The following is a 21,019-nucleotide window of genomic DNA, read 5'->3' on the forward strand; positions in this document are numbered from 1 at the left end:
AATAATAATAATAATAATAATAATAATAATAATAATAATAATAACAATAATAAAATAATAATAATAATAATAATAATAATAATAATAATAATAATAATAATAATTATTATTATTATTATTATTATTATTATTATTATTATTATTTTTATTATTATTTTTATTATTATTATTATTATTATCATAATAATAATAATAATAAGAATGAAAATAATAATAAAAATAATAATATAATAGTATTATTTATAATTCATAATTATAATAATAATAATAATAATAATAATAATAATAATAATTATTATTATTATTATTATTATTATTATTATTATTATTATTATTATTATTATTATTATTATTTTTAATATAGTATTAACGACAACAACAAAAATATTTATAATCAGCATCACAATAATCGTAATAATAATCATAATAATGATGATGATACAAAAAGCCATACTATGATTAGTTTCAATAACAGTTTCAATAATGTTTAAAGAGTAAGTATGAAAGTTTTATGGTTGCTGATTTATTTTAGTATTTAACCCTTTCCGTTCTTGGTATGAATTCTGAATCAAACCCCAGAGTATGTTTGCCATTCTTTGCTCAGTAGGGCTGCAATCTCAGAGGCGAGTCCCAAATCTAAGCCGTATTGATTATGGACGTTTGAACAGTCTCGCTAAAGGAATCGCCAGAACTCTATTGGCATTGCTACTCTGCTCAGAGCTGAGACACTGAATGGACTGGCAGAGAAAATCTCAATTAGGATTCTTTCTACTAGACTGTTAATGTCTATTTGATCGTATACAATTACAAATGAAAAAGAATAAAATAAATCGTCATTGATTGAACAAATCGAGATCTAAAGAGAATGTTTTAACACAGCGGACGTAAATTAAGAGAACTTTATTAGAACGTTAAAGGACTGTGGGACGTTTTTGTCCGGAATAACAGGTTTTCAAAATAGGACTTGCAGCATTAAATACCGATCTGTGTTCGGCAAATAGAATAGACTGAAGGGTCTTCCTTAACGCTAAGTTGTTCTTGAGTTTATATTCGTATCTACGATGCAGTGTCTTTGAGTGCAGTTGCAGAAATGTAGTGTTTTATCCTTTGGGAATTGAGTGTTTTAATGGAAGTAAACTAATGCTCGTTTGAATAATTGGAAAACAGTCCTTCTTATTTTTAGTTATAATAGTTATAAACGTGTTTCTTAGAGCATTCGTAAACATAAGATAAATTTTCCTAATTTTTTTAATATATAAACTTACAAACATACCCTAGCAGACTAACTTTCAGCGAAAATGCTTCCAACGTGTTTAAGTAGAAACTTCAGTTGGATGATAGTATGGCTTGCGGTGTCTTTTTGTGCATGTAATGTGTTTAATTACACGGCGATTGTACCCACATCGCCGTCAATTGATGGAGGATTTGTGGTCAATTTGACCACAACGACGGAACCCGAAAAGGCGGCTGTGAATGACACAATCGCTTATTTCCTGGAAACCATAGAAAAGTATGCTTACAGAAAGTATGACTGTAAACCGGGTACGGAATTTAATCTTGGTAAAGGAGTTCTACAACAATATGGAATAAATAAATTTAAAAGACAGGCATTGTTAGCAGTGAATCGAGCTAACCTTATGACAAGAATCTGGAAGAATGGCTCCCAAGCTCTTCTGGATTCCGAATATTTTTTGTACACTCAAGTCAGGAACATGGTCGAAGGGGACCCCGATATTTTTGCTGGAGGAAATTGTTACGATCATATGGAGTATAAGGGACGTCATCTGTTTTGTCCGTATGCGTACAGAACAGAAAATGGTTCTATAAATGTAAAGGATCTTTCAGTGGAATACGATTACCTTGGTAACGGATCAGACTGGTTTTTTGAGGCCCGTCAACAAGCAAAGCAGATCGAGGACTTCAATTTTACAGTCGGTAAGTGGTGTTTGTGCAAATGTTCGTTTTCCCAATTCTATATAATTCACCTTAATTCAAAATATAACGAAAGCTGTTCAATAAATAAACACAAATAAGAAAGAGAAAAGAAGATATACGTCATTCAAAATTTCTCAAAAATTATCGTTCATTAGCAAGCAATATAAAACATGTTGCATTAAGAACGCAACATAAATGCGCCATAGAATGCGCCATAAGACATCGTTTTCATTTTCAAGATTAATAAAATAACTATTATCGATGTTATAAATTGTGCTTTGTTATAATCCATATGTTACATTAATTCCCTGCATCTACGAGAAATCCTGTTAATCTTCGTGATTAAATACTTGCAGCTCATAAAACAGATATCAAAGCGCTGTATACTTTGGTAAAGACTTGCTTTGATGTTAAGTGCGAAACAAGAGGGAAATTCCGCGTTCAATAAATTGGATAAGTCTCCAATAACACGTTAGAACCGTTTTATCTTATTAAGAAAGATTTATTACTATTTTCTCCCATTTTAGACATATATACCTTGCAGAGAGACTTGGAAATAGAACTGACAAGTATTTTTCTTCATAAATAAATAGGAAGCCTGCATTCAATTGAATAATGTTGGATAAGTAAAACAAAGGTTATATTTTTTGCTAGTTTAAATAAGCAATTTGATCGGTCAAGAGTAAGTGATGGGCTTAATATTCACCAATTCATAAACAATTTGACTGCCTTTAACCGAACTAAAGAATGAAAAAATTAAATATAATTGGTTACTGGAGATTTATCAAAATAATTCAAAGAAAATCTTAAATATCTTAAATTACCACTATCATAGTGCATGACGGAGCACACAAAGCTAGAAATAGTTATTTCGTTGTTTTTTTTATTAAATACACTGATACACCTTGGTATGCTTTGATAAAGCATGTAACTATGATAATTACAATACAATATTAACAACCATTGTTTCGCTTAACAGTCTGAGATTATCTTCTAGTAGGATTAATTTTCGAATAAGGTAAATCTTCAAGGTATTGCTGTTTATCTATTTTATTCACTTTTACATTTCTATTTTATAGATAATAACTGACTGGCTTCACATAAACGTTTATGCACCTTGAAGATTAATTATCAGTTGTATTGATATTAATATATATATGTAGAGTTTAAAGCTTATTACAAACGCATTAGGCACGATGCCCATGCGTACACAAGCAGTAAACATTGTGAAAAAATATGTGATATTTCATAGTCAATTATCACCAAATGACAATTTATAGAAGTTAATTAATCAGTTAATTAAACATAAAATATACAAACATTTAGAAATACCACTGTGGCGGTTTGTTTATCTTCCGGTGTGCTCTTTTTCTAGTAGAGAGCAGGAAATTCAATTATTGTGTTTTCATTCCTGAGTGCAAACATGGTTTGAATGTTAATATCCCATGAGTTGTACATTGTCCCCTCGGCGTTTCTTGATAAAATTTGCTTTCATTGGTAGAAGTTCACGGGTTGAATGTTGAAGAGCGTTAAAAACGTCGTCATTTGCAATGGTAATTAAATACCAAATGAACAGTCATAATTATCCGTTTTTGTTGACAAATTAATACAGAAACTAATATTTAATTCCACCCATGCATGATTTATACGAAATGGTCTATTGGTATAATTTATAGTAGTAATGTTATTTGCAGGAGTAATTTGAGCTCGTCTCTTTTTCGAAATGAATTGGTAGCATTTTCATACCGTACGTGTCCTTGTCGTCTACGTCGGCGTCGTTGTGCAAACATTTTAATCTTGCTGTGTTCAGCATATTTAAACGAAACGTAGTACGCATCCTGCCATAGACACACATGTTAAGCAATACCAATAACTCTGGCTATTATAAGTATCGAGTTATGCCCCTTGGTCGACTGAAAAAGAGTCGACTGCTGCCAATTCCGCAGCAATTTTGTAAAATCTTATTACATGAGATATCAAACTCACCTACGAACTTATACAGACACGTGTTAAGTACGAATAGACATTCGGGTCAGGATGTCACCTGTTTATAACTTCTTTTTTCGAATCTCTAACATATGGCAACTTACAAATTACTGAGAAATAGGGGAAATGTACTTAAGCATTACAACTGCATAAATAAAATGCACGTTGCTTTGTACCTAATGAATGTAGTATCTTTACGATCTAAGGTTGTTGGTGGTTCGTTCTGCATTCAGCAAATTTGCTTGTTACATTAATATTTGCAGGATTTTAACATACAACACATGGTTCTTAATGCAACATTCGTATGTGAGATATGCTTTAATATGATAATGATACTTTATTATGCTAAACAAAATCAATTTAATAGGGAAATGTCGCTTTGTGCAGAAATGCAAATAAAGTTATTCTTGTTGTCTATAATAGGAAGACCTTGAAAAATGAAAACGAAAAAATGGTCGAACATTTGAGTCATCGATCACTCATGTTTTTAGGATGATTAATACATATTGAACATACCAAAAATATCGAAAATTGAAAAGGCAAGGTACATTTTCCGGTGGAAAAACAATGTTCAAAATGCATGATCTCGCAAGTGTGTTCGAGAACTATTTCCCCACTATTTTCCATGACAATAGGGCACAATTAGCATTAACAGATGGAAAATGCCGAATAGCATTGTCTGTTTATTTCAAAGTTAAGAACATGTTAATGACATTTTATTGTAAAAACATGAGCTTCTGAATAACACATTTACGACCTTCTTCGAATGTCTTGAAGAGTTTTGTTGCCACAAAAATTAGTCTCAGCAAAACACACGCAAGTACTCGCGTTGATGGGACTGACTTATCTTCCGTTTGGAAAGAAGATTGGTCTTGCCAGCTATGGCTAACCGGAAACACTTGTCTGGCATGCAAGATATATTTTTTGTGTAGAAAACTTTTGTTTTTAATCATCATTCATACACCAATGCAATCTGCCAATAGTTAGACTTATGTACGTTTCAATACAAGTCTTTCTTTACACAGAAACTATAATATTTCTTATGCTGGTGTTTTGTAATTCAAAAACGGAAGATCGAGCTGAATATGGAGATAAGTGTCACAATAATTATCTATTGCAAGATCTCACCACACTAATTTTCATTGTTGGGAAGAAGTACGTGTAATCAATCCTCCCGAGATGTTATTAAAAGAGAAACCATTACATAATAACCAGGTTTTTTAGGTACTTAGGAAGTCTTAAACAAAAGACAAAAGTGTCTGTTGGATATTTACTTAGATATGCATCTACAAAAACGGAAAGGGGAATATTTATGTGCATTTTACAAACGGTACATTTGTTCATATACATTGAACGAGATGTGTTCAGTTCCGTCATGTTCTGTTGATATATAAAATTTATATTTGACTAATCGTCCCTAACTGAGGTCTTGCTTTTGGCCATTTATAAATTGTAAAAAAAGTGAAATGGCCAATACAGGTAATATATACAGAATTAATTTAAAACACACAAAATCAAGTATGTTTAAATACGATAAGCGTGCCTTTTATTGCGCAACTCGATGAAATACAAATAAACACAATTATTACCAGATGCTTCGTAACATTTCCTCAAACTACTTTGCAGAAAGACCCATTTGAAGGCGGTTAATACAATATCGGAAAATGTTGGTATATTAATATTCGGGTACTCGGTTACGGTAATGGAGTCCGAAAACGTCAACCCTCTATGTTCTCTTTGAGTTTTGACAAGACCTAGAAATCACAAGGTGTCCGATCTGTCGTATAGGTTGGGTATGTCAGTGCAGCAGTACCTTTAACCTGAGGCTACAAACTACGTGTCTTTGATGGAGCGTTATCGTGTAAAAGTGACATGTCACTCAGTACAACAAATGGGCGGTGCAATATATTTTCACATTTTTTCTAATTAAAATATGACACTGATCCGACATATACCATATACATTACAGTTTGTTGGTTAATATCAATAGAGCCTCGATTTGCTTTAATTTTCTTGATTCCTAAAAAGTTCAGGGCAATGTTTGGACGAACTGGAAATGGTTGATCTTCTTAAGTTTAAATCCCAATTTGAAGTGTTTTTATCGTGTTACGTTGGATTATGATATTATATTTTTGCTTTAAGTAAGAGCCACAACGTTAATTCAATGTTTTCCAGTCTGGTAATCGTAATGCTACGCGGTTTCTATTTTGCATTTGAATTTTACGTTTCACAAATTAGCATTGTATATGGAAGTACCGTACAGCTATGCTATACAATCAACACTCACATTTTATGGTAATATTTAAATGATATCTAGCTGAGCCATCAAATACTCGATTTTACCCGTTAAATGCTTGCATTCCTTGTATGTTTATATATAAACAATATTATACATTTTGTGTCGCATTTATAATATTTCTCGAAACTTCTAAAGTCCCTTATAACAGGATTAAGCAAAGCTCGCTATTTCTAGTTTTTTTTTAATAAATTGCGTTATGTTAACTTCTTTTATATTTATACAGTTATAGTTTTTATACTTTAGACAGGAAATATGATCCAGATTATCATAATATACATTTTTTTCATTTAACAAAATTCTATTTCAGTATGTATTTTGGCTAACTAAAAAAAGCTATTTAAGCCTGTTAAGCTTTAGAAGTTTCGAAAAATTGTGGCTGCAGGTTAGCAGTTATATAATATATGTAAGTATGTCTTATATAAACAATTCAAGTATAGCAGAATTAGGAAGCAGCTAATTTTTGGAGCTTATTATCTCGGAATTTTATAGTATCTTACATAAATCTGGTAACAATGTTAATAACCTTGATATGTTTACAAGATAGAAGAGGTTCTTTAACTAATCTATGCCAGTTTGATTTATTCAACATTGCTATGGATAACAAAAAGCTGAATGCTAAGAGCGGACGCATACTGGTACACAGGATGGGGGGGGGGACTAGATAACAAAACCAACCACCAGTTGGCACTTTGAACGGAGGATACGAGCATTTTTAATGAGTTCATGATATTACCATAAATTTGCATAATAAAATATGGAAAACTCAGTCAAAAATATCTTGACATTATATTAGGCAGAGTAATCCATTTAATTGCAACACACTTCATCTCTTGCAAGAGAGTGACCGTGGTAGGTCGATGACCTCTTACGACGGGAGTTCGTCATACCAGACGTTTATTTAGACTTATGTAACAAGGCATCTCGTCATACAAATGTATACAAAGCAAATATAAATAACATTTTGAACAGTGATCTTTATTGAAATAGCTGTTAAATTAGATTTTCAAGTACAATAAGGAACTAAGGAGAATGCACGTAATGTATGAAATATAATAGTAATAGTAAAATTAAACTATTATTCAATGAAAATGTACCTGATTTACACTGAAAATTCAATTAAAGATTGAACCCTGCTGTTGATAATAAACGGTTTTCTACTACTTGACTGAACAAGTAATTGTATTAATTTACAACTTGGAGTATGCTTGGTCTTACATAAAAACAGTTTTTTTATGAATTGTTTTTTTCTGAGGTCTTTAAAATAACCAGATCTGATAACAAAATGAAATTAATCTTCAATTTCGAGTGCGTTACAAACCCATTACGTTTTTCTTCACCGTAATTCGACTCTAGAAATGAATTTAATTTCAGTAAAACTGAACAGCGTTAAGTGCATGCAATTAAATGTGTTGCTACAGATATCAAGAAGACTTTTATTACAAGGTTATAACCAAAGCTTTCATAACTGATGAGATTTTCCATTTACTTTTCCTGCAATTAACTTATGTAATTGACATTTCAAGTGGTTTAACTTTTGAGTGAGATAAAGGCTTGTGCTGAAGCTATTTTTTCAAGCTATCTCGATTGTTACGTACATTATTTATCTTATTCTGCCACAAATTACTTGACGTTATTGAATTGTTGAAAACGTAGTTTTAAAAACAAAACGACGAGTTCTATGCAGATCCTTCAACAAATATGTTATCGTACTTCATTCATTAATTCGTGTATTGTTAGAAAAACGTCACAGGACACAATTTAGCTCTACTAAACTCCTGTTTTCATAAAAATAATATATTCGAAACGTGCTGGTACATCTATTAAGCAATGCCATTTTAGACTACAGTAGCTATGAACAGTTGATGTCATCACATTTTTATCACAGCGCCATTCGTGTGAGTGTAATTTAAAAGTGAGTTCAATTAGTCGAATTTCATATAAGGGTCTTTAGGGTGTATGAGCCGGGCTTTTCGGACAAGTAATTAGTTCCAAGTAAGACGTTATTACCTAATAGTAGACTATGTGTATGTATAAGAGTTTTGAGTTTAGTCATGTCGTAAAAGTATACGCCATGTTGATTATGGCGGCACTCGGTTAAAATGATGTGAATACTCCTTTGTTACATTTAATTTGACATAACAAGGCTTGGTGGATTGTGGCGGAGTTAAAATGTCGACCATTCAAAGGTACAAAAACTTGAGTTGTTAATTTGCAAATTACTTAACACGTTACAGAACAGTATCGCTATAACTAAGCGTTCAAAAAGCTTACATTAGGGAGAGTGAGCAGTTAATTTGTATATCTTTATAACTTGAATGTTATCATGTTTTAACACACAATTGTTTTTCATTAACCCATCAGAAAGTCTGAATTCCGGTTTGCTGTTCATAACTGATTTACGTATTTTGACAATATTTTCCTGAGGAAAATATCTTGTACATTCTCTATTTCGCATGAATGACACTTCATATACATATAACTAAGCTGACAGTTTAAAGTAATATTTCATAAGCTACACGATACTGAATCAATGCATTGTTGGAAGTAAGATGATATTTTAACAGGATATAAAAGAGGTCATTTTTCTAATGAGTAGACGTCAACGTCATAGCGTATTTGTCTTGTTCACATGAAGAACAGGAATTAATTAAATCATTGCTTCACTTTTTGATAAACTGTGATTTAACATTAATCATTTAACATGACGTTAAATTTGACGGATATGTTACAGTTTATAAAATAGTATTCGAACAGTGTTTCTCTGTGGGGTTGTAACTCAATAATGACGTTAAAGAAACACAAGGGAACAGTGACAAAGCAAATCAAAGCTAAGTGTATTTTGCATTTCATAAGAATAAGAAAACGTCACATTAGCATTTGCAAACATTAGGAAAACAATTTAGACGATAATGAAGCTCTTAATTCTAAATTTTAATTTCTAAAAGCTTTTGGTGACATTTTATAATGGGGTCAATTCTGTCAATTTGTTAAATCGACGGTAAAATTGTGGTGCGAAAACGATAAAATAAAAATCATATTTCATCATAATGGCATTTCCCCTACTTTTAATGGCAATTAGTATGCCGACAGGGGATTTCTTTAGACATATTTTTTTTTTTTAATTTCAATACATCAATTTATGCACGAGTTTCATAAAAGACATTTTTTTCGTCATTTTCACCGCGACCAACAGCGATAAACTGCTTATATGTCTCGATTACCAATGTCTTCTCTTATTTTGGCGGTTGGTAGGACACAGATGTTATAATAACAATTATTGCCAAAATGTTGTGTTTAGTCTGTGTTGACCTCATGTCAATTCGTAAGTGTTCAGACAGTCTTGTCTTGTGTCATGCTTTCTAAACCAAAGCAGAGAAAAATCTCTTTCTAAAAAGAAGTAGTTTGTTTTTAATTTATACCCGGAAATACAGTGAGAATATTATTATTTCTTGAAGCTTAAGAAGAATAAGTGACAAAACAAAATCAATGCTTTTATTAAATATCTAATAAGTCTGGCTCAAAAGAATTATGGTTGCCTGTCACTGATTGTCTGTTAGGCTTTATACTGATGTATTTTGACCTCGTAACAGTGAGTTTTGCCAAACGAGCTTGGCCTGTATCATTAGAAGCTAACTTAATGACGACTATTACCAGAACAGAAGAAAATCATAATCAGTCCAGATTCAGAAGAAACCTCTGCTCGTGATTCTTAGTCTTATTTGTTTCATTGTTATCATTGTGAGCAGCGCAATTCTCGAAGGAATTGTATGTAATCGTAAGGAAGATTTAACTTGTTGAAACATAATGGAATCAGGCCTATCTACCGCCAATGTGGTATTGTCTTGGTTCTTGGTTGCGTGTAACAATTGGAGAATTAGTCTTTTCTCGTATATAAAGATGTTGAGACATTTCCATCAGTTGTCGTTGATCCGGATACACATTGCAATACCATCAAGTGTATGATAAAGCCTAATTTTACAGTAAAATGTATTTTGATGAAGTTAAATGCGTTCGTGTGTTCACGCTAATTATTTCCGTTGATAATGGTTCCGGAAAGTAAACTTTTCGTGAGATGCGGATTTCACATATCAAAACATTTTCGGCACCATGAATAGTTAACAGCATCGTTCTCATCAATGTATACCATGCGGAATACCTCGGCCATTTTCAATTGTAAGTCAGAGACAACTAATTAAAGTTTCTATATATTCTAAAGTCAATTGGTCAATTTGTATACAAGATAACACTAATTTCTAGTCATCACCATAAACACATTTCTCAATTTTACGATAAAAAATATTGAACGTAACCAACGTAGAGTGATTTCGGTCAACTTACAATATCCGGTTAAGAGGACAAACAATGCGGTAAAATGTAAACAATTAAAAGTAATTCAAGTAGATCAACCATATTCATCCTGTTTTTGAAATCGCAAACCATACAGCTTCAAAACGTATAAATATAGATTACATCAAGAAAATGCCTATTGACGTTTGCCAAATTGAAAACCTTTAAAAATTATATTTTTTGCACATATGACATCAAAAAACGATTCCTTGGGCACATAAGAAACATAATTGAATAATGAAAAACGCATGTTTGTAAATGTTTGGCTAATTATCTCAATCCGTTACATATTAACATGACTGCGTACGTTTGCATCGCAGGACAATATTTGTTTCGAAGTGTTCTCAGAAACCATGCACGTGTGTATAAAGACTAAAACACCGATCGACAGACAATATAATGCATTCTTTTTTGCGCTATGTATCTGTAACAGACTCGTGAAAGTAGCGACAAAATCGAACAAAAACATACCCAGATTGGAGTGATTTCTGTCTAATATCCTCTTGGCGTTTACATGTGTGGCCACATGACAAAGTCTGTTCATAACCCCGTGTAATTGCAAAATATACTATACACCCGTTACGGTTGCTTACTAGCTAACATTAGTCTGACACAATCACATTGAAGTCGATGGATTTATTGTTGCGTTAATGATCTTATCAAGCATTTTAATTATAAATGTAAGTTAATGTGACTATATTAAAGTATTGGATAAAATAAAACCAAAAAGACAAATATAGGTGTACCACAAGGTAAATTGTCAAATTGTGTTGCCTTTTCTGTTCAATTTACAGATGAAATGCATATTAAATGTATAAAAACCGGCAAACACTACTCATTATATATAAATAAAATTCAATTAACAGATTTAGTTTTTCTTAATTATGCTTCAGTCAAACGAGCACTAGGATACAATTTTCACAAAAGTGGTATATTATTGTGTTGTTGTAAAATATCATTTAACACATGTTTATACATCATTTTATGAAAGGTCAATTAGATAAACTTGTTTTTAATGTTTGAAAATACTCTCTTTTTTCAAATGAGAGACAAATTTAACTTTTTGAATGACGTCACTATCACGTGATATACGCCACGGTAGTGTACAGCAAAGGGAAGTAACCGATGTGTGTAGTTGTAAATATATTCGTTCTTGACAACGAAAAATGAGTCTATTTGCTGAAAGGAAAACAGCTAAGTAAGTTTTAAGTGCCGTGTCGTCTGAAGAACTTCACATTGACATTATACAATATTATAACATTAACCAAAGTTCTTTGAAATGGAATGCCACTTGTTTCGGTGCTAGGAGGAGGAGGCGTAAACATGCACTTACCACTGCCTTCAAATACTGTCTCAATTAAACAAAGACTGTTGTGTGCGTTGTTTTTCATCTGTTTTAGAGTGTAGTTGACTTATCATTGGTGAAGAAAAAATTGTCGATTTGCTGATTATCTTAAAGCGTGTTGTCTGGAGCGCGGCAAAATGACATTATACCTATACCGGCGACAGCGGTTATATGGCGCTAAATGGCGCGTGCTTATATATTTATATATTCGTGGTGACAGGATATCACATCTATATATATAGATGCAAAAAGCATTAGCAGTTGTCTGGAGAATTTCCCTAGACTGGCTAGAATTCCAGAATTCCTGTGTTTTGTGATTAGAATGACAGTACGCAATGTGTATGATGGGGTTTTGATAAATACACAGAATTTGCATTGTAAGTGATTTATGATTTGCTGTGGTAAACAAATCACAACCAACACACACACATATATAACTTGAAGTACACAGTTTGCTATTTCTGCAGTTTCCAATGTTTGAAACGCAGCGAACATTGGGCCGATTGTTCCGACATTTGATGAAGCTAACGACGGTGTTAACATCATTGCTGTTTTGCACTTTCATATCTTTACTGCTCTGCAAGTTTGATGAACATACATGTCGTCTGCAGTTTCTTTTTCTTACAAGATTTGAGACAACTGTTTCTTAAGTTATTTAAGTTCTTCCTTTTTTGGAATTTTGTCAGTAAATTAAGCATTACTTGACACAATTTTAAGGTGTTTTATATTCAAGTAAATGACACATTTTGAGGTGTTTTTACATGACTTGACACATATAAAAGGAGTTATTTTACCCGGAACGTTTTAAAGGTCTACTTTTACATTACTTGACACATATTGAAATGTGTTTTTTTCATATTATTTGACACACAATCAAGGAGTTCTGGCACTTTGCTTGGCACGTTTCAAAGGTGTATTATTTGACACATTTTAATGGGATTTTTTTTTCACACTTTACCTGACACGAGGCATTACAGGTGTTTTTAACATTTCTTGACAAAATTTAAAGGTGTTTTTCAACATTACTTAACACATCTTAAATGTGTTTTCCACATTTCTTTAAACATCTTAATAGAGTTTTTTCTCACATTCATTTTTTCCAATCTTAAGGAATATAAAGCATATAGCTCTAGGTCCAAAAGTTAAACAATTTGTTTGTTTGTTATTTTCGTCTCCTCCACCAGTCTTATATTGTTTGTGTCATTCAAAGTCTAATAGAAATATGACGGTGGGAATGGTTAATTAGTCCAACTGAGATTCCTTTTTTTTAGCAGTTTTAAATTACCTGAAAATACATTGATCAATAATCAAACGAACGAAATAACTGTTGTCGCAGGTTCGAACTTTATTCGTATTAATAATTTAATGCGCCTGTTTTCATTTATTGTCAAAGTTGTACAACAAAATTACATACTGTTTATTTCCATATTAATTTAACAGGTTTATCTTAAACCATCAAATAACAAAAAAATAAAGACCGTATTTAAAAATAAAACCAAATGGCTAAAGTGTATGTTAAGTCGATATAAAAATACTTAAAGCATTTAATTCGTGAAATAGCATAAATAGACACGAAATCAAAAAAAAGAGGTTTTCATTTATTTGCATAGCTATTCAAAAGGTGCAGCCAGAATCAATAGTGATTTCTTTGTATATTTTGAGACAACACGGTAAAGTGTGTTTTCTTGTTTCGTCGCTACGTTGTTGGAATAAACACACCCACAAGAGAGAAGCATATCAATTGTTAGGGTGCTGTTGACCCAAGCGTCCTGGTATATTTTTCAAGGATTTCTTTAGAAGCGCAATTAATATACGTATAAAAATAGCACCTGTCTGTTAAACTATTGTAGGTATTGTGTTTATATTTTGATATAATATATAATGAAACCTCACTTGTTTGGGTGTTAAATGCCTTTAACCGCGCTAAAAGCCATTCGTTATGCAGATTGGTCGCTATAATCCCGTTATGTTTCAAAAGCTTTTCATAAGAAAAATGTAAAAGTAAAAGTATACCATCATAATTTACATACTATCAGTTTGACCATTAAAGGTTAAGTCGAAATAGTGCAATAAAGATGCCTACTGCAATTTTCTACAATGCATTTATGGTCATAAAATTTACATGTTTCTAATAAACAAGACAATTCTTTGTAAATTATAATAAATATCGTCGGGTCATTAGGCATTCAAATGTACAAACATCAATATAACATATTAAATTGAAACGCCATTATTGTGGCAAATGGCAAAGCTCAAATTCATGCAGAGATGACTGATGATTTGAAAACAAGATTGTAACACGACACGTGCTAGTGGGCGCTGACAGATTTCCATCTACCCTTGCTAAAAAAGAGCAGACTTAACCAAACCGATACCGATGTTTTGTTTTAATACTTCGAGTGTTTTAATGATCTTTATTCCCGAATGTATTGCCATAGACCGGGTTTATTAATAATTCACTACTTGTGTGTCATTTTATTTTGGGGTAAAAGTGCAGATAATAAAATCCACAAACAATAATTGACTTTTACTGGCGGGTTTCTATTACGAATCATTTTATTGTGTTCTATATACCTTCTTATTCTAAGCAATTGACTCATTGAAATTGGTCGAACGTACTGTAGCTAGACCCATATTTGCCTAAATTAGTTTATATCGAGTGAATGGCGAACTGAAAAAGTGCGGGGTACGTATATGTGTTTTTTTAGGCAAAATAGTTTGAATAATATAATTTATATATCTATATTTTTGCCTAATAATACCTGGAAATACGGAATAGGAATTACGACGATCATTTGCTTTTAAGTATTAATTTATTAGACACAAAATGAACCTTAAAGTTCGCGAAGCGGTGTGGTAGGTGGACATACTTTTAAAAAAATGAAAATGATATTAATTCAGTTAATTTTTAATTTGCATGTTATGAAATTGCTACAGCTTTTTTCACAATTCGTTTCCTACTAAATTACTATTCATAAGCACCACAACCTATTCATTGGCACCACAACGTTCAGAAAATCGAGCGTAGTGCAGCAACTATAACAAATAAAGTTCTAAAATTTGTAACGCGGCAACCTTTTGTCAATAAAAAAGCCATTATTTTAAAATCTGTCCAACTAGGTTTATCTTACCGCGAAGATTATTTTCAAAAGTAAAAGTACTTAAATTGCGAATTTCGGCAGAGATTAAAATAGATTCCTGTCACATTATAATCCTATATCGATTTGCAAACTTTAACAATCGAGGATAACAATTCGAGTAGTTCAACTTTTGACTTTGATATTTATATTTTGATTAAAAAAAACCCTGATGCTTTACGGTTTTATAACATAGCTAAGCTAATTATATGTAATTTTAACACCGAACAAACTTCGTTCCGTTTAAAAGCAAAAGTTTATGTTTGGTCTCAGATGTAGGATAGAATTGTTGATGCAAAGACAGGAATACTGTTTAAGTCTTAGGCTTGAAGCGATAATAAATTGAGAATTGAAATGATCAATCACAGTAAACGCACCTATATATTTGTGGTATTATAAAGTAACATTGAGCTTTAAGGTATATCTGATAAATGTAAAATTGCGGTGAACTAATTCGAAACCGATAGCTAAAATTTTCAGCTTAATTTGAAAAAGAGAAAACACCAAGTAAAAATCAATGAATATAGCATTTTCACTATGATCGAACGATAATTTCATTGTCAGCAAATATGAATACACCAAATCAAAAAGAAGGAATCAGTATCAAATACAAACCACTCAACAAAAATATAATTTGTACAATTTTTATCGTCCATTTTCTTTTTGGAATATAGGGTTAACGCAACCAGGTACGGAAAACAATCCATATTATTGCAATGGCGTTACCCCAGGAAATTCGCAGGTCAGTTGAAAGAAACCAGACCCTCTCCTTGGACAAAAGATAATACCGAACTAACATCATTAACGGATGCCTTGAAAACGTCTTCTTGAAAGACGCTATCGTATATGCACAAATAACAGACTTGGGGCCAGATTTATGCGGTTTTCCCGGCCAGCATTGAGACTGGGAGCATATACAATGATATGATACTTAGGCATAGACGGAGAGCGTGTGCATGTTTTGCCATGTTAGGCGTAGAAGATTTTTGTTTTCCATAGCATGACTAAACGAATGCCAGCTGTATGTTGTTTGGAATGAACCTAGGGAGTATTTACAGTTTAATGTTTGTCATTCAACTCTACGCCTGTTTCATAAATATAACCTCCACATCATGTTTTTGTTCTATTTTGGTTTTGTTCTTTATAATGAGACATTCAACCTGAACTTCAAGCGGTCATTGACAAAAATGTTTTGCCATACGTATATATCATGTTCCTATCGAATCACATAAAACAAAGGGATCTTCTTCAAATGATTCACGACGAAAGTTCACAGCCACAGTTATCAATTAGCTTTTTTTTTCCTTATCTACAGATTTAAAACGTGGCCAATGATAGCTATGGAAGGGATTATCCGCCAGTTAATGCATGCTGCATTATGACATTTCTCTTTTTAAATTGCTTGTGCATTCGTGCTTCGTTCGTGTTTGTAATGGACTACTGCATTTATCTATGTGTACAACTTTTAGTTTCCTTCATGTTATTGCTTAGTGTCTACGTCTTAACGATAAATGACAGATGTCAAGTTTTTACTTTTAATTGACTATTGTGTACTAATTAAAATACAAGAGTACAATTAAACTTCTAATAGTATTACTAATAATATTTATATAATGTAATAAGACCATCAAAAGCTAACTTAATTATACATCAATCAAACATAGCAGTATGTATTTACCAATAAGCATATAGACGATAGACGAATGCATTTAGACGAACGCAACTAAACGAATGGAATTAGAAGGGAACCAGTAAATATTGATATCCTGCGACAGCAATATTAAATGGGAATGAAAACCAAATGCTGGTACCCTTCTTATACATGGGAGAACACTCTCGCGACTTTTGCGATGGTAGCAGTCAAACGTTTTCGTGCAGGAGCTGTCAAAATTATATCTAGAAGAGGTAATGTCTGACATTATCTGGACCTGAAAATGAAATACTGCTAGATGCTATTTTCTGCTGATTATTTTTTCCTGGATGTTTTTATTCGGTACTGAATTAGACACATATCAAAATTCTAATCGGCGTTTCGACCTGAAATTGAAGTGTGTTGTCTGCGAGCCGGGTGAGATTTTGACCAATTTTCGATGGATAACATGCATGTTTTGAAATTTCTGAGGCCATCAAACAAAATCCAAGTATGAGCTTAGTGCTATCAATCGCCAGAAAATATGTACGCCTTGCCGACATCTATAGAAATATATGCATGTGTTTCATATACTCAAAATTTCAATTTCTTTGCATTCACTGGCTTCAGGAGAGCCAAAGCATGTATACTAAGAATCTGTTATCAGCATCACTAGTGAATCCCGGGAGAGGGGGTGGAGGTGCCCCCCTCCTATAATAAAATTGGTTCTGAGGGAGGGGCACATATCAAAAAAGTTGCTCCCATAAGTAATGCCCTCTCTAAAGTCAGATCCTGGATCCGCCCCGAGGATATTGCCTAACACATAAGCCCGGTGACAATTAAAAGTGTGACTTTCTTAATTGCAGTTGGACTGCAGCTCCCCAACATTTGTTTAAGGTGATTGCAGTGGTGTTTGTGAGTACTTCCCAAGATAATTTTAGCAATAATTCTAGTCTGAAATGGTGCATTTTTGGCGTATTTTATTACTTTTTGTCTCCAATATAGAAATAAAAGTTAACTTGGCCGATTTATAGGTGGGAGGGGGGGGGGCAACCTACCACCCCGCCCCCCCCCCACCCCCGTCCGGATTATTAGTGTTGCTGTTAACAGATTTCTAGTATACATGCTTTGGCTGACCTGAAGCCAGTGAAGGAAAAGAAATTGAAAATTTGAGTGAATGAAACACATGCATAGATTTCTATACATGTCAGCCAGGCGTACATATTTCCTTGCGAATGTTAGCACTAAGCTCATACTTGGATTTTGGTTGATGGCCTCATAACTTTCAAAACATGTTATCCATCGACAATTGGTCACCGCCTAGTAGACAACACATTTTAAATTCAGGCCGAACGCAGATTAGAATTTGGAAATGTGTCTTACTCAGTACCGAATAAAAACATCCAGGAAAAAATAATCAGCAGAAAATAGCATCAATCAGTATTATTTTTTTAAGTTCAGATAATGTTATACATGACCTCTTCTAGATATATTTTTGACAGCTCCTGCACGAAAACTGTTGACTGCAACCAAAGCAAAAGTGTCAAGAGTGCTCTCCCGTGGATAAGAAGGGTACCAGCATTTGGTTTCCATTCCCATTTAATATTGCTGTCGCAGGATACCAATATTTACTGGTTCCCTTTTAATTCCACTCGTTTAGTTGCGTTCGTCTAAATGCATTCGTCTATCGTCTATATGCTTATTGACAAATGCATACTGCTATTGATGAATATTTATTTAGCTTTTAATGGTCTTATTACAGTATATAAATACTATTAGTTATTTAGTATTTATAGTTAAGTTGTAGTTTTGTACACAATTTAGTTATTTAGTTATTTAAATGTAAGAACTTGACACATGTCATCTGTCGTTTAGACGTTAGCACTAAGCAATAAAGTGAAGGCATCTTAAAGTTGTATACATAGACAAATGTTTTTGTCAATAACAAAAAGGCACGAAGCAATTGCACGAAGGCACCTGCCATTTAGACGAATGTAATTGCAATTTAAAATGAGAAATGTCATCAAGCAGCATAAATTAACTGGCGGATATCCCCTTCCATAGATAGCGGGGTCGGGGAACACAAATGTTTACCATGCATTGTTTATTTCAATTCATTTGTTGAAGGCTGTTCACTATTAAAATGTTTGTAATAGTGCCACAAACTAGCATCGTTATCGTACTGTCAAATGAATGTATTGATTGTTATAGCTGTTATAAATGCTAACAATGGCAATGTACTTATATACATGTAGTAATTCCAAGAACATTTACTAAAATGTCTGAGCTATATCTCTTGGATCATTTGAGAAAGTGGGTTGCCATGGAATCTCAGAGACAAACTATAAAGTAAAGATAGTATAAGGGTAGTTACCATCATTACGAAAATTTCAAGAACAATACTTGAACTAGTTCGGAATTGAGTTCCTAGGACAGGGTAAGAACGTAAAATGCCCGACTCTGCAACATTAAGTTTTACACACACAATTCCTGGCCTCAATTTCATGACACTTCTTAAGATTAACAGGCTTGCGTAGCTTATCAACTGTGTGAAGCGCAATCGAATATTGAACAATACTTTTTGCGCTATACAAATGTATTTGTATTTGTATTATTTCAATGAGCCAAAATACATACTTAAAAGGACTGTACACCAGATTGGCACCAAAAAATAATTCTGTAACGAATCTAAGGACAATTAATTAGAAGAATGTGTTACGCTTTGATATCATAATTGTAAAAAAGTACCAAATGTAAAAAAAAAATTGTGCCGGAGACCGGATTTGAACCCGTGTCGCTAAATTTGCAGTCCATTGTTGAATATACTGTGCTACGAAGGTTATCTTCCAATAGGTGGTATATTTATGCTATATACCTAACTTGGTAATATCACGTGATAACATCGACTAGCCAATCACGCATAAGGAATGAATTCCACTAGGTAGACATACCCAGTAAAAAAAATAATGGAAAACACGAAATAACTGCTTAACTTAAATAAATAGTAAACTATGTGGCACTTCAGTTAGTAAGTTTCAATGCATTGTAAACATTAATACCAAATTTATGTCAGTTTTCGACAATTTTCTTTTTTTCTTGCAATTTGATCATCTGGTTTACAGTTGCTTTAAATTGAATTTTGATAAATGAAAATTTCTTTAGTGTGATAATCATAGAGATAACTCCTATCTGCTTTATAGCATCTCTTATAGAAGTAAATAGTACGCAATTAATTGAACAACAAACATAGAGAGCTTCGCTAAATCCTGAAGTAAGGGACCTTAAGAGCATCAAGTAATTTAAGTTTTTAAAATTTAACGCTCTTGTACTGTTCTAGAACGTCATTTTTTAATTGAGATTCCTTATTTGTTTCTAAGAGTTTATTTAATAGTTTTATGACATTAAGTAAAATCTTAATGATTAAGAATGGGCGGATGAGCGTATCAACGGCAAATGCAACCATTTGGCTTACACAATGGCGACGCAAAATTTGACACATGGAGTGTGTATCGGATGAGTGGCAGTAAGAGGACCTTTAAACATCCCCGAAAGGTGAAATTCCTAATGTTTATGACTAGTTCTTAACGATTGCCCATCGGCAATTCCATTGGCTAAAAATGTAGGTTGTATTCTAAAAAGGTCTACCGGCTCCAACTGCATGAGTGATATGAGATGAGATAGAAAGGACATCAATTGCAAGTTAAATCCAGATACGAACATAGTGAGATACAAGGAAGCCCGGTGCGATACCTGACTATTTGCAAATATAACTCTCGATTCTTTAACAAGCACCGAGAAAAGGTGGTTAAAACCAGAACTGAGTAATACTATACCATTTCCCTAGCAGTTCTACCATATTTATGCGGAGCGCCAGACAAGGAAGCTACTGGAAGCATATGTAATTATAATAATATATAAATCGGGCAATATCGGAAAAATAAAATAATATAATAAATAAATAATAAAATTGTTCGTGGGTCTTTTATTTCACATTAAACATATTATCGTTATAATGTGAAATTTAAAATCAATAATTAGTTTTTGCCAAACAATTATATATAATCATGATTCTCAGTTCTGTTGGCCTCCAACTCTCTCTTAACTTTCTCATTTTAAGAACTATAAATGTTATTAAACCAAAGTTCTTGAACTTTTAAAGTTTTAAAGAACTATTAAACTTTAAAAACAAAATTGATGTTGAACAAAAAGGTTTTCTTTAATTTAACTACATATTGTAATCAACTTAAATTCTTGAACCTAGGTTCAATAGCGTAACTTGAAGATAAATTCAAGAACAGTGATTCGAGTTCTTAAAGAGAACTGAGTGTTAGTCGTATTAA

General features: G+C 32.7%; 1 protein-coding gene across 1 annotated transcript in view; it reads left to right on the plus strand.

Moving 5' to 3' along the window:
• Positions 1 to 751: 751 nt before the first annotated feature.
• Positions 752 to 21,019, plus strand: part of LOC128243559 (probable G-protein coupled receptor CG31760) — a 109,901-nt gene continuing 89,633 nt past the window's right edge. The window contains exon 1 of the mRNA XM_052961403.1: positions 752 to 1,935. Within this exon, the coding sequence (XP_052817363.1) occupies positions 1,299 to 1,935 (637 nt within the window). The 5' untranslated portion in view covers positions 752 to 1,298. The remainder of the gene's footprint in view (positions 1,936 to 21,019) is intronic.

The sequence above is a fragment of the Mya arenaria genome, chromosome 8 (assembly GCF_026914265.1).
Source record: "Mya arenaria isolate MELC-2E11 chromosome 8, ASM2691426v1".
NCBI lineage: Eukaryota > Metazoa > Mollusca > Bivalvia > Myida > Myidae > Mya > Mya arenaria.